Source organism: Vigna angularis, chromosome 5 (assembly GCF_016808095.1).
Source record: "Vigna angularis cultivar LongXiaoDou No.4 chromosome 5, ASM1680809v1, whole genome shotgun sequence".
Lineage (NCBI taxonomy): Eukaryota > Viridiplantae > Streptophyta > Magnoliopsida > Fabales > Fabaceae > Vigna > Vigna angularis.
This window is the reverse complement of record NC_068974.1, coordinates 23,953,394-23,966,155: the sequence shown is the minus strand read 5'-3', so window position 1 is coordinate 23,966,155 and position 12,762 is coordinate 23,953,394. Positions and strand designations below refer to the sequence as shown.

Below are 12,762 nucleotides of genomic sequence, written 5' to 3'. Positions count from 1 at the left end.
AATATATTATAATTTAAAAAAATATAAAACATAAATAATTTTGTAAGAATATTAAAGAAGAAGTTGTATGATTATTCTTAAGTTGAAAAGTAGTATAATTTTTAAAAAAATTAGATAATTAGTTTTGGGTTAAGAAATTATTTGATTATATATTTTTTTAAATAATAAAATTATTTTAAGTAAATAAAGAATAAAGCAATATAATTAAAAATAAAATAAAAAAGCTAAAATTATATACTCTTTATATAAATGTCAATTTTATTGTAGTTGTTACTATAAAAAATAATTTTAATCGTAATAATAATAATACTAATAATTACAAATGAGCCTTCAAACAAACGTTTTATTGTTTCTTAGCTACTTTCAATTTTGCCAACTACGAATTTTAAATAATTTGACTATTATTGATTTATTTAAAAATTTCAAAAGATGAAATAGTTTTTTCGAAACGACTTTAGTTGTATAGCTACTTGTACCACGGTGTAATTTTCATAAATAATTTCTTGCATAAATTATTTTTACATCATCATATATAATTTCTTACATCAAATTTTTTTAATGTTTTTTGATATAATTTTTAATGCATTTTAAAATATAAAAAAACTAAATATTTTAAAAACACATCAAATAAATATTAGTAGAAAATCTAAATTGGTTTGACACCTTGTACTATATTGTAAAGTATATTATTACTATTGATAAAGGGAAAAAATAATTCTCCTTAATAAGTTAGTGTATATTACAATAAAACTAACTGACATATAACCTTCTTTTTAATTTGTTTAATCAATAACCCATTTTTTTTATATTTAATTCTTCCCTTGTGTTCTTGTTCTTTTCAACCTTTTCATCTTTGTATTTTTAAAACGAATAATTCCTTATCTCAATATCTTGACATAACTCAAATCGATATATTTCTTAAAAAATTGACAAAAATATCCATATCCAACTAATTATAAATGTACAATAAATTATTTAATCTTTTCTCAGTTTGATGAAATATCTTCATTAATAACATGAATACAAACTTAAATCGTAGATTAAAAATTTAAAACAGATCTAGCGATTAAAATTAACTCTCTTTCGGTGCTATCTGTAGTAGTCATGACAGGTGGACAGTACATACCTGCATGCAAACGTAACATCGGTTCCCCTGTAACTTACCACACTGAATCGAAAGACTACGGCTCTGATTCACGCGTGTTTACACTCTCCCGAAACTCGCGTGAGCTTCCTCTCTTTCTCTCTCCTTGAACAAAACAGACAGGCCAAGAGAGAGAGAAAAGAAAAACGAAAAAAGGGTGTAGAGAGAGAAAGTGAGGAGAGAGAAACGAACAAGACTGTGTCTCACATCATATGGCCTCCATGCCCATGGGGCACCACCAACACCAACCGCCGTCAGCGGCGTTGCCTTTGCAGCCATCACAACCGCAGCAGTCTCAGCCGCAACACGAAGTGCCACGCCGGAGCTCCGATATGGAGACCGATAAGGTACTTCTGCTCATTGCACTCATAGAAAATCGTTATCTCTCGCTCTCTTAAGCTTTTGACTGGTTTTGGACTTGCCGGAGCTCCGATCACGTCGATTCGCCTCGGAAGCTTTGGAGTCGCCGAAATTTTGAAGGATCTACCGGTTTTACGTGCTCAACGGAGAAATCTCCGGCGACCCCGATGATTGGAGTGGTTTTATTGTTCTTTCGGAGAGTGATGTTTATTGTCGTTGGCGAATTTGAAAAAATAGGAAAGGAAATTAAGTTTTACTATTTTGGAGTGTGTTTTGGTTGATGCTTTGAAGGTGGGGATCTTTAACCCTGAAGAAATTGAAGTTAGGAAGTTTTTTTTTTCTTTTTTTCTTTCTGATTTTGGTGTTTGGAGAAAAGCAAAGGAATCAAAAGAAGTAAAAATGTGGAATCCCATGTTTCAGTTTTTTGTTTCCTTTAATTCAAGGAAAGAGATTCTGATTAGGTGTACTTAGCTGACCTGAGCAAACATTCTTATTTAGCAATGCCAATTTTCCCGCTGATAACAATTATCTTTTAGTCTGTTTTGGTTTTAGGTCATTTTTATTTGACTTGTCTCTAATCTACTGTTAATTGTCTTTAGCTATGTTAATTCTGAATAGATTTTGTTTATATCTTTTTTATGTGTGTGAGTAACGTCTTTCCTTCCCTTGTGGTAGATTGTTGTTCAAAAGTTCAAACGGTTAGTTTGCTTTGGTTCAGGGAATTAGTGTCCTTAGATTCTGTTTGTATGTGTCTTGAGTTATATTGGAGCCTTTCTTTATGCTTTCTTGTGAGCTGCTTAACCTGATTTAACTTTAGCTGATGTATGTTGTCTCTGAGCTCTTTCCACTTTGCCTTTCTTCAACTCACAATCTGATCTTTGGCTGATTTCATCTGGTAACCTTCTGATGCTTTATGTTCCATCGCTGTGCAATTTTCTTCTCGTATAACATTTGTTTTAACCAATGGATTATCTTGAGATCCTATACTACCCTTTCTTTCTTATGTTTTCTCCTTCTCAAATTAACAACGATATATGCATTAGTGTGTCTGCCACCGCATGCATATGATTCTTGATAGGCAAATGATGTTGCAATATTTTGTGGATGTTCCGTAACCAAATTATCGATGATAGTTTTAAACATGTTATTATTGATGTTGTATCAATAAAAATATGGCATTCAACTACTGTATTAAGAAATTTGCATTACTTCATTAAATATCTATATGTTGCTATAAGTTGCAGGATATGTCAACTACTGTCATTGAGGGGAATGATGCCGTCACAGGCCACATAATCTCCACCACTATTGGAGGCAAAAATGGGGAACCTAAACAAGTATGAATGTGTTCTAGCCCCCTTCCTTCTTAACCTACAGTTTTTTGTAAAAATTTTGCTTCATGCCCTCTTAAATTGTATGTGTTGTTGTGTAAAGTGGTTATCATTTTGATAGTTATTCATTTCTTTTGGGGGGATAGAATGGAATGACATTTACTGGATGGGAATCGAAATTAATAAATTTCCCATTACATGTAAGGCTTTTCAAAATATAATACCGGTCACCAATCAAAGTTGGCTTATTTCCCCAGTGCCTACCTCACGATAATTTTTTATTTATTAACTAATGTTAGTCCTTACAAGATGTATAATTTTGAAGAATTTAATTATGAAGGTTCAATAACTTTATGCATAAAATTGGTGATATTATATGAGTTTCATAATTTGTTTATTCTGCTTAACTTATTTGTGTGATTCCTTCGCTCATACCGCTTGCAGACAATCAGTTACATGGCAGAACGTGTTGTTGGCACTGGATCATTTGGAGTTGTTTTCCAGGTACGGATGAACAATCACCAAGTTGACACCCATTCTTTCTCTCCTATCGAGTATCTCATTGTTTTCCACCATCGGATGGTATTCTTTTTTCTACCTAAAACATAGGCAAAGTGCTTGGAGACTGGAGAGCCAGTGGCTATTAAAAAGGTCTTGCAAGACAGGAGATACAAAAATCGTGAATTGCAGTTAATGCGTTTAATGGATCACCCAAATGTAATTTCCCTGAAGCACTGTTTCTTCTCCACAACAAGCAGAGATGAACTTTTTCTGAACTTAGTAATGGAATATGTCCCTGAGACAATGTACCGAGTTATAAAACACTACAATACTATGAACCAGAGGATGCCTCTCATCTATGCAAAACTGTACACATATCAAGTATGAACTCTTTTTTTCTGTTTTGCAACTTGGTTCATGTGTCGATTCAATACCTTTTAATGATTGGGTTTGAATTTGATGTTTAGATCTTTAGGGGATTAGCATATATCCATACCACACTGGGAGTTTGCCATAGGGATGTGAAGCCTCAAAATCTTTTGGTACGTTCTTCTTTGAATGTCTTTCCCTCTGAGTTGTATTAATTTATTCTAAATCTTTTTGCATACATGACTACAGGTTCACCCTCTTACTCACCAAGTTAAGCTTTGTGATTTTGGGAGTGCCAAAGTTCTGGTATGTTGATCTTCGTAGTTCTTGTACATATTATTGCTTCATGCTCATATGCCTCCATGATAATGGAGGAATACTAAAATCACATACTTCCCAGTGAACTTAGCTATGCTAAAGCTATTATAAGATCTTTCCATAAATGCAATACTGATTTAATAACCTGTTTATGTGATGATAATGATGCCAAGAATATTTACTCTGACCCTTTTTCTTTTCTATTATATGAAAAATAAATGGAACTGGTGGATGTAACATGTGATTTTTTTAATTCAGTTATCAATTTCATGAAGCTTCTCATGTTCACAACTTGCTAGGATATTATTATGATATTATTCTTCCACAAAAAAAAATTATATCAGGTCAAGGGTGAATCAAACATTTCATACATATGTTCACGTTACTATCGAGCTCCAGAACTAATATTTGGTGCAACAGAATACACAGCTTCTATTGATATATGGTCAGCTGGTTGTGTTCTTGCTGAACTTCTTCTAGGACAGGTTAAACATTCTGGCTATCTATGTATTAATGTTGCTCATACCAAAGTTTTTGTCCTTTTTATTGAGATATGTTATATTGACTTCCCATAGTTTCAAATGTTTATATAGCCACTATTTCCTGGAGAAAATCAGGTGGACCAACTTGTGGAAATTATTAAGGTAATTTCTCTTCTACATTGTTGTCTCTGTGGTTTGCAACATATATTTGCAGAGGTCATTATTTATGTGTTTTCTTGTAGGTTCTCGGTACCCCCACACGAGAGGAAATTCGTTGCCTGAACTCAGAATATACAGATTTTAGATTCCCTCAGATTAAAGCTCATCCTTGGCACAAGGTAATGTCATTTCTCAACCATCCTCCTTATGATATTCAACAATTTCTTTTAGACTTTAAATACAGATTAAAAAGTTTGAAAAATAGTTGTCCAATTTAAAGTGAATAGCTTGCTTTACATGTTACAACAACCAGGTTTTTGAGGGTGCTTTCCATTCTTTATGTTTAACTGATGAGTTTGATGATTTAACCTACCTCACCTAGTAAGATAAAGCTTGGTCGTTGACTATTAATCATTTGCTAGTTATTGACTCAATTATTTTGATGATTTATGTTCCAGGTTTTCCATAAGCGAATGCCTCCGGAAGCAATTGACCTTGCATCCAGGCTTCTCCAATACTCACCTAGTCTCCGTTGCACTGCGGTGAGTTGAACGATAAATATAACTCCCTTCACTACTACCATGATATTAGATCTACAATACTTGTGGTATGTTGTGGAATTAGTAAACTCAATTGGCATAATTTTCACTAATGGCCTTTGTTATTTCAGCTGGAAGCATGTGCACATCCTTTCTTTGATGAGCTCCGCGAGCCAAATGCTCGTCTACCTAATGGCCGTCCATTGCCCCCGCTTTTCAACTTTAAACAGGAAGTACGTGCATAAGTTATGTTTTTATATTAAATGTGGCATGACATGTATAGGCTGCAGCTTTTTTTTACTGTGACTAGCTTTGCCACTGTTCTTCATGATCCAAACAAATTAACAATTTCTCATACACCTAATTTGTGAACAGTTTCTAACCCCAAAAATTCTCTTAATGAATCTGTGATGAAAACTTGACGACAGTTGGCTGGAGTATCACCTGAAATGGTCAATAGGCTGATCCCAGAGCATATTAGACGGCAGACTGGTCTCAGTTCCCCTCATTCCACCGGTACATAAATATAAAGGGATAATGAAACGATGAGTAGCAATTGATGTGAATCAACAGAGGGGCTGATTGTGGCCTATATATAACTGGGGGTTCCAGCTTAATCTGCAGTTTTCCCCCCCTTGTGAAGATGTATACAAGTGCTGGTTGCTCGGCATTGCATGAAAGTTGGTGATTCAGTCTAGTATTTCATTCTAGTTAAGGCATACTTATCCCTGCATCTGTATATTGTTTTGGTCAGATTTCAGAAAGCTAGGAGTATAAAATGATAGCAACCATGTCTTCATATGTAGAGGGGCCCACCTGAATTATGAGGGGCCCCTGTTGTAGTTTGGCTTGTTTTTTATGTGATCATATTTATGATGTCGTTTATAATATGCTTATGACAAAATGTTGATTCAAAATAAGAAATTTCCTCTCTCTTTAATGCTTTGGTATGGTTTCTCTCCCGTTTTACAAAGATTTTGTTTGTCACGTGTATTAACAATATACGTTGGTGTTGTGTGTGTGTGTGTGTGTATATATATATTAAATTATATTTGAATGTTATATTGTTGGTACATCAAGATGGAAGAGGAGGATGTAAATTACCAGTTCAATTGATCAATGGCTGGTTGGCAGGTGTCAAGTATGCTTTGATTGAACAAACTGACTAATTTCACAAACATCCAGAATTGGTTGAACAGGTTCAAATCTAGAAAAATCAGTAATAGAAATATTAATTTGATCTAGATGCTATGATTGATTGATTTATTTTGTAGCTTTTCATATGATAAAAAATAGTTTTTGATCTAATTAGGGCTAATTAAGTTATACATTTATGCAAGAAACATACAAATTGTAAATGTTTCTAATTATTGCTATTTTCTTGTCCTCAAAAAAAGTACAATATGGTTGTTTTTATATTTAGTTTTTGTAATTTAAGTTCTTGTTTATAAATTAGTTTATTATTTTAATAATAGAGTATTGAATCTACCTTTTTGTTGAATATCGTGATGAAATGAAAAAATGTGACAGTACTAAATGTTAGAAATTGTAGGGATGGATATCTATGTAGTAATTTATCCAAATCAATATTGATTAAAATGATGATAAGAAATATCTTAAACACAATATTTCGAAAACTATATTTGACAAGACGTTTAAGACAATTTATAGTTTTCAATAATAATTGAAAATTTTATTTCAGTTATAATAGTAGTATTTAATAAACAAGTTTTTTTTAACACTTTGTTACTTTTTTCGATGCTACTTTTTCAATAGTGTTTTTTAAAATATTGACTTTTCGTTCACTACATTTATTCTTCTCTTTAGTATTATTTAATTTGGATTTTGTTTCGTAGATATTTCGTGGGATTGAGACACTAAATTTTCTTATCCTCTTTGCCTCTAAACATTTGGATAGTTTAAGTTACCCGCCTTTCTTCAGCTTTGATCGCTCGGTTGTCTTCGGTCTGGTCCGCTCGGCTGCCTTTAGTTTAGGCCGTTCGATTGCCTTCTTAACCAGGAGGAGGAGATACCTGCAAAAAGCACTCTAACGCTCAAGTTAGGAGCGGTTTTGGGAATTATGTATCACAATTCTATGTTTAAGTTCCGATCGAACGTTAGTAGGATCTAGTGGAGTGTGAGTTGAGCGTGAGTAGAACGTACCTGTCTGTTGGCCTTGACCTCATATTTATAGGTCATCTCATGAATCTAATCTGATTCAAGCCCAATAAAATAAAAACAGATTTACCTTTAGATTTAGTTAGTTGCTCATAAACAACTTATCAATATCTTTAATCAGATATCTTTGATTATTTTATCCTCTGCTGGACTATTGGTCCAATAATAAAATAAGCGTTGGCCCAATTGTGACCCAACATTAATAGAACCGTTTTCCCTGGTTGACCATAGTGGTGACCGAACGGTCTCTACTAGATACAATACATATGCCCCCCAAGTCCGAGTTGAGGGAGGTTTTTCTCGCTGTATTGAGGAACTTGCTTTTCCTAGGTCAAACGGTTTGTGTGCAGGATTTTGTCACCTGTACTGAAGAGGAAAAACAATTCGAATCCACATGTGATTAGGAAAATGTAGTCAATCAAATTAACATTAAACAATTTGGGTTATGAAGCCGGATGGCCGAATGGCCGAATACCTGTGAAGCCGAATGGTCGTGTACTTGTGAAACCAAATGGCTTAAAGCCTGTGAAGTCGAATGGCTGAATATCTGTGAGTGAGCGTTCATCGGGGGAATGCCTTTACCGCTCGGTTTATAGTTCATGGGGGACTGCCTTCACCATTTGGTTGATAGTCCATGGAACTGTCTTTACCGCTCGGTTTATAGTCCATGGGGGACTGTCTTCACCATTCGGGTGATAGTCCATGGGGGACTGTCTTCACCATTCGAGTGATAGTCCATGGGGGACTGTCTTTACCGTTCGGTTTATAGTCCATGGGGGACTGTCTTCGTCATTCGGGTGATAGTCCATGAGGGATTATCTTTACCGTTCGGTTTATAGTCCATGAGGACTATCTTCACCCTTCGGGTGATAGTCCATGGGGGACTGTCTTTACCGCTCGATTTATAGTCCATAGGGGATTGTCTTCACCATTCGGGTGATAGTCCATGGGGGACTGTCTTTACCGCTCGATTTATAGTCCATAGGGGATTGTCTTCACCATTCGGGTGATAGTCCATGGGGGACTGTCTTTATCGTTCGGTTTATAGTCCATGGGGGACTGTCTTCACCCTTCGGGTGATAGTACATGGGGGACTGTCTTTACCGTTCGGTTTATAGTCCATGGGGGACTGTCTTCACCGCTTGGTTTATAGTCCATGGGAGACTGTCTTTACTGCTCTGTTTATAGTCCATGGGGGACTATTTTTACCGTTCGGTGATAGTCCATGGGGGACTGTATTCACCGCTCGATTAGATTTTGAACCTAGGAGTTCGTTTTGGGACGCTCCCTGAGTTTTGTGGACGGCTCGAACGGTTAACTCCGAATTGACCAAATGCGATGTGTGCATGATCTTGTCATATGCCCTGTAAGGCTGATTGACCGAATGCTTTTGAGGCCGAATGGTCGAGTACCTGTAAGGCCGAATGACCGAATAACTGTAAGGCCGAATGGTTGAGTGCTTGAACACTAGAGGCCATCGAAGGTCGAGTAGTTGAGGTCGAGTGGCTGAATACCTGTGAGGTCGAATGGTTGAATACTTGTGAGGCCGAATGGCCGAGTAACTTAGAGGCCAAATGGTGGTAAGGCCGAGTGGCCGAATGGTTGAACAAAGCCGCTGAAGTGTTTTGACGCTGTTGGTGAGTCTTTTACTAGGTGATTCATCAGTCACAGGGGATGCTTTTATATGGTGTAAATTCGTTGAAGCTTGTTGACGTTGATGGTTTCTTCTATCGGGATCAATATGTTGTGGTGCGGTTGACATGATGATGTTGAGACTGCGTCCTTGTTTGGTTCCTTGCGGTTTCAGTAGGATGCCCCCGGCCCCACGGTGGGCGCCAAAATGTTTCGGTAGATATTTTGTGGGACCGAGACACTAACCTTTCTGACGTGTCCTCCTTGCCTCTGAACGCCTGGATAGTCTGTGAGCTGCTCGCCTTCCTTCAGCCTTGACTGCTCGGTTGCCTTCGGTCTGGTCCGCTCGGTTGCCTTTAGTCTGGGCCGCTCGGTTGCCTTCTTGACTAGGAGGGGGGAGGTACTTGCAAAAGACACTCTGACGCTCAAGTTAGGAGCGATTTTGGGAATTGTGTATCACAATTACATGTTTGAGTTCTTGTAGAACGTTAGTAGGATGTAGTGGAGTGTGAGTTGAGCGTGAGTAGAACGTACCTGGCTGTTGGTCTTGACCTCATATTTATAGGTCATCTCATGGATCTAATCTGATTCAAGTCCAATAAAATAAAAACAGATTTACTTTTAGATTCGGTTAGTTGCTCATAAACTAAGCACTGACCCAATAATAAAATAAGCACTGATCCAATTGTGACTCAACATTAATAGAACTATTTGTCCTAATGACTATAGTGGTGACCGATCGGTTTCTACTAGGTACAATACCGATTTTATTCATTTATTATATTGTATTATATTCAAATCAACATAATCAAAATACATATTTATTTTACAGGTTTTATTTTATCTTAAACTTGATTGAAAATATATTATTTTATAAAATTAATATTAGAATATAATATGAACAATAACTAGAGCAATTATCTATAAATAAATATCATGATGAGAGTTTTAAAATAATTTAAAAATAAATTATAAATGCTCTATATTATATTTAATTAATAAAATATAATATTTATTATAAAACATTATCTAGACATTTATTCTATCATTTATTTGGGTAGACAATTTCCTTAAATATTTATAATCCAACAATCTAACTTTATTCTTAATAATTTTTTTTATAAAATTCATATTAAGCATCATTTTCAATACTCACATTTCAATTAGGTTCGGATTTCAAAGCCCATCAATTATATTTCAATTATAGTATAAAAAATAACAAATTAAAAACAAAATTATAGGAACTAAACCCATGTTAGAAACATACGAAAACAAACTTCCTCCAAACAAATTACACTAATGGAAAATTATGAGATTTACACTTATTTCAAGGAAAAATATAAACTAATAAAATAAGTAAAATATTAAACTAGTTATCAATTCCAAAATTAGTTATCTTGTCTATACTATCTATCTTCATCAAAAAATGTGAGATATCTTAAACTTATATTTTCACAACTTTTAATGTATTTCCTCCATCTTCCTCTAAAAATATAAAAAACAGATTGAGGAAAAAAAAAATGTTAGACCAAGGATGAATGACATTTTAACTACACATGATTATAATCATTATTTCACAAAATCTTAATAGCTAAAATAATAAGCCTAACAAAATATGATTTTTAAATCCCAAAATAAGAGAAAAAAAACTCCCAATGTAGTCACCATAACTTCCTCTAACAACCCATCAATATTAACTTAAAGTCATCTCACATTAGACATCTTCAAAATAATTTGAAGTGACTTAGACCATCTCTTATACATTGTTTAAATATATAAAAAAAAAATAGAAAAGTAAAAAATATTATTATTCATTCTTCTTTTAGAAGAATTCCCTAATGATTTAATATACCACGATATTATTATTGAAACCTACCATAATTTTTCATTCACCGCAACATCCATAAAATATTGATGCAAAGTTAAACTTCTATTTATAGACGTCTTGAATGAGATGGTTGGAACTTACCGATTGATCTTTTGTTTTTTGTCATAACTGTAGCAAAAAGTTTGATGACATATGAGCTAGCATTGATATCTATTGCACTAAATTTGCCATGCTTGAAATATCTATTGTATTCATTTATTATATTGACAACGTCAAACTTAACCTACAATAACACAAAACTTGGTCTTTGTGTCATAAATTTTATGGAGGTCTGTGAGTCAACTTGTAATGTGTCTAATAAATTCAAAAGTGAATTTTCATCATATCTTGAGTGTTTTTTATTCTCTCAAATGAACTTTTAATTGATGTTGTCACATCATTCGTAAATATTAATTTTTTTTCCTTTCTTATCTAGTTATTTTATCTAATAATCACACTTAATAACAAAACATTAGTTCATCATAACTAAAAAGTATTTTGTTCGGACTATGTTGAATGATCAAGCTAAATTATGTTGATCAAAATATCAAGATAACACCATCTTAACTAAATCATATATAATCATATTTTCTTGTCTAAGAACACACATACTCAAAAATTAGATTTTATTCCATAAGAAAAGTAACTCACGTTCCATTTTTTGAATCATATATGAAGAAAAATAATAATTTTATTCTATAATTTCAAAATTATTATAATAATATCCAAATTATTTTTTTTTATTTTTATTTCGTAGTGCCTTTTCATGTTGATTATGTGAATAAAGATAATTTTAAACAACTAATATAAAAATATCAAAAAAATATATGTTGACGAAGGTAAAAACTAAAGACAATTATCGAAGTCACATTTTTAATAGAAAACACACAATAATAGATCATATAAAAAATTATTCAATGACATTAATAAATGCCATCTTATGAGCAGGAATAGGTATTGTCAAGCCATTTATAACTTTTTTTTAAAATATTAACAAAATATTACTGATGAAAATAAATTTACTGATAAATTTGAATTATTAATAGATTTTAAAATTTTAATTATTGATTAATTTTTTATCAGTAAATTCTTTTAGTAATTTCAAATCTGAAAATTTGTTAATGATTTAAAATTTTATTATTGAGGATTTTCCGTTGATAATTTAAGTAGGTTTTGATTAGGTTGTTGCACTTCTCATCTTGGCAAAAAAAGTAGGCTAACAGGCGAGCCTCCTCCTGCCACAATGGTGTGGAGCGTTAAAAGTTGTTGTTCCGTGGCCAAATCAAAGGGTTGAAGTTTGACGTAGAGCGTTTTGGTTTAATTTATAGCAACATCGAGCTACATGCAACAACTCTAGTCCTTCTGGTTGCCAAGAAGCGTTATTTTCTCTTTCGATCCTTTTGGTTTAATCTCTGACCATCTGACTATCACCTTTGTGATGATTAGACTGTAGATGTTGGTTGTCAAAGTTTGGCTGGGATTTATGGCATCGGTTCTAAAGGGAATCGAGACCAAATTCTTTACGTAAAATTAATATCTTTGCAAAATATTTGATCGTTTCAACTGTCAACTTTTTGTCAGGGGTTATGGCTTCGGTTTTGTAGGGAACCGAGGTGAAAAACCCTACACAGAGATTTTCATTAGATAGCTAACTTGATTGTCAGTGTTTTGTTGGGGTTTATGGCCTTGATTCTAAAGACAACTGAGGCCATATACCTTATATTGCTTCGGTTCTAAAACAACCGAGGCCTATACTATTGCGAAAATTTTAAAAATGTCACCGCGCCATATTATGCTTCGGTTTCTGGTGAACTAAAGCATAATGGTCGCGATAATATCTTCTTTTTTATTAGACAAGTCTAGAAATACATTGATTAGATGA

At 33.8% G+C, this 12,762-nt stretch overlaps 1 protein-coding gene across 2 annotated transcripts; it reads left to right on the top strand.

Annotated features, from left to right (window-relative positions):
- Positions 1–1,270: 1,270 nt before the first annotated feature.
- On the top strand, positions 1,271–6,143 carry LOC108340481 (shaggy-related protein kinase eta). Of its 2 annotated transcripts, none has more exons than XM_017577894.2 (12): positions 1,271–1,491; positions 2,743–2,841; positions 3,280–3,339; positions 3,445–3,717; positions 3,804–3,878; positions 3,955–4,011; positions 4,368–4,508; positions 4,617–4,667; positions 4,748–4,843; positions 5,123–5,206; positions 5,335–5,436; positions 5,632–6,143. In XM_017577894.2, the coding sequence occupies exons 1-12, from the start codon at positions 1,357–1,359 to the stop codon at positions 5,725–5,727; spliced, it is 1,269 nt and encodes a 422-aa protein (XP_017433383.1). In that variant the 5' UTR covers positions 1,271–1,356; the 3' UTR covers positions 5,728–6,143. The 2 variants fall into 2 exon arrangements, with proteins under 2 accessions (XP_017433383.1, XP_017433384.1); XM_017577895.2 differs by having other exon boundaries at positions 1,272–1,491; positions 2,749–2,841.
- The last annotated feature ends 6,619 nt before the right edge of the window (positions 6,144–12,762 follow it).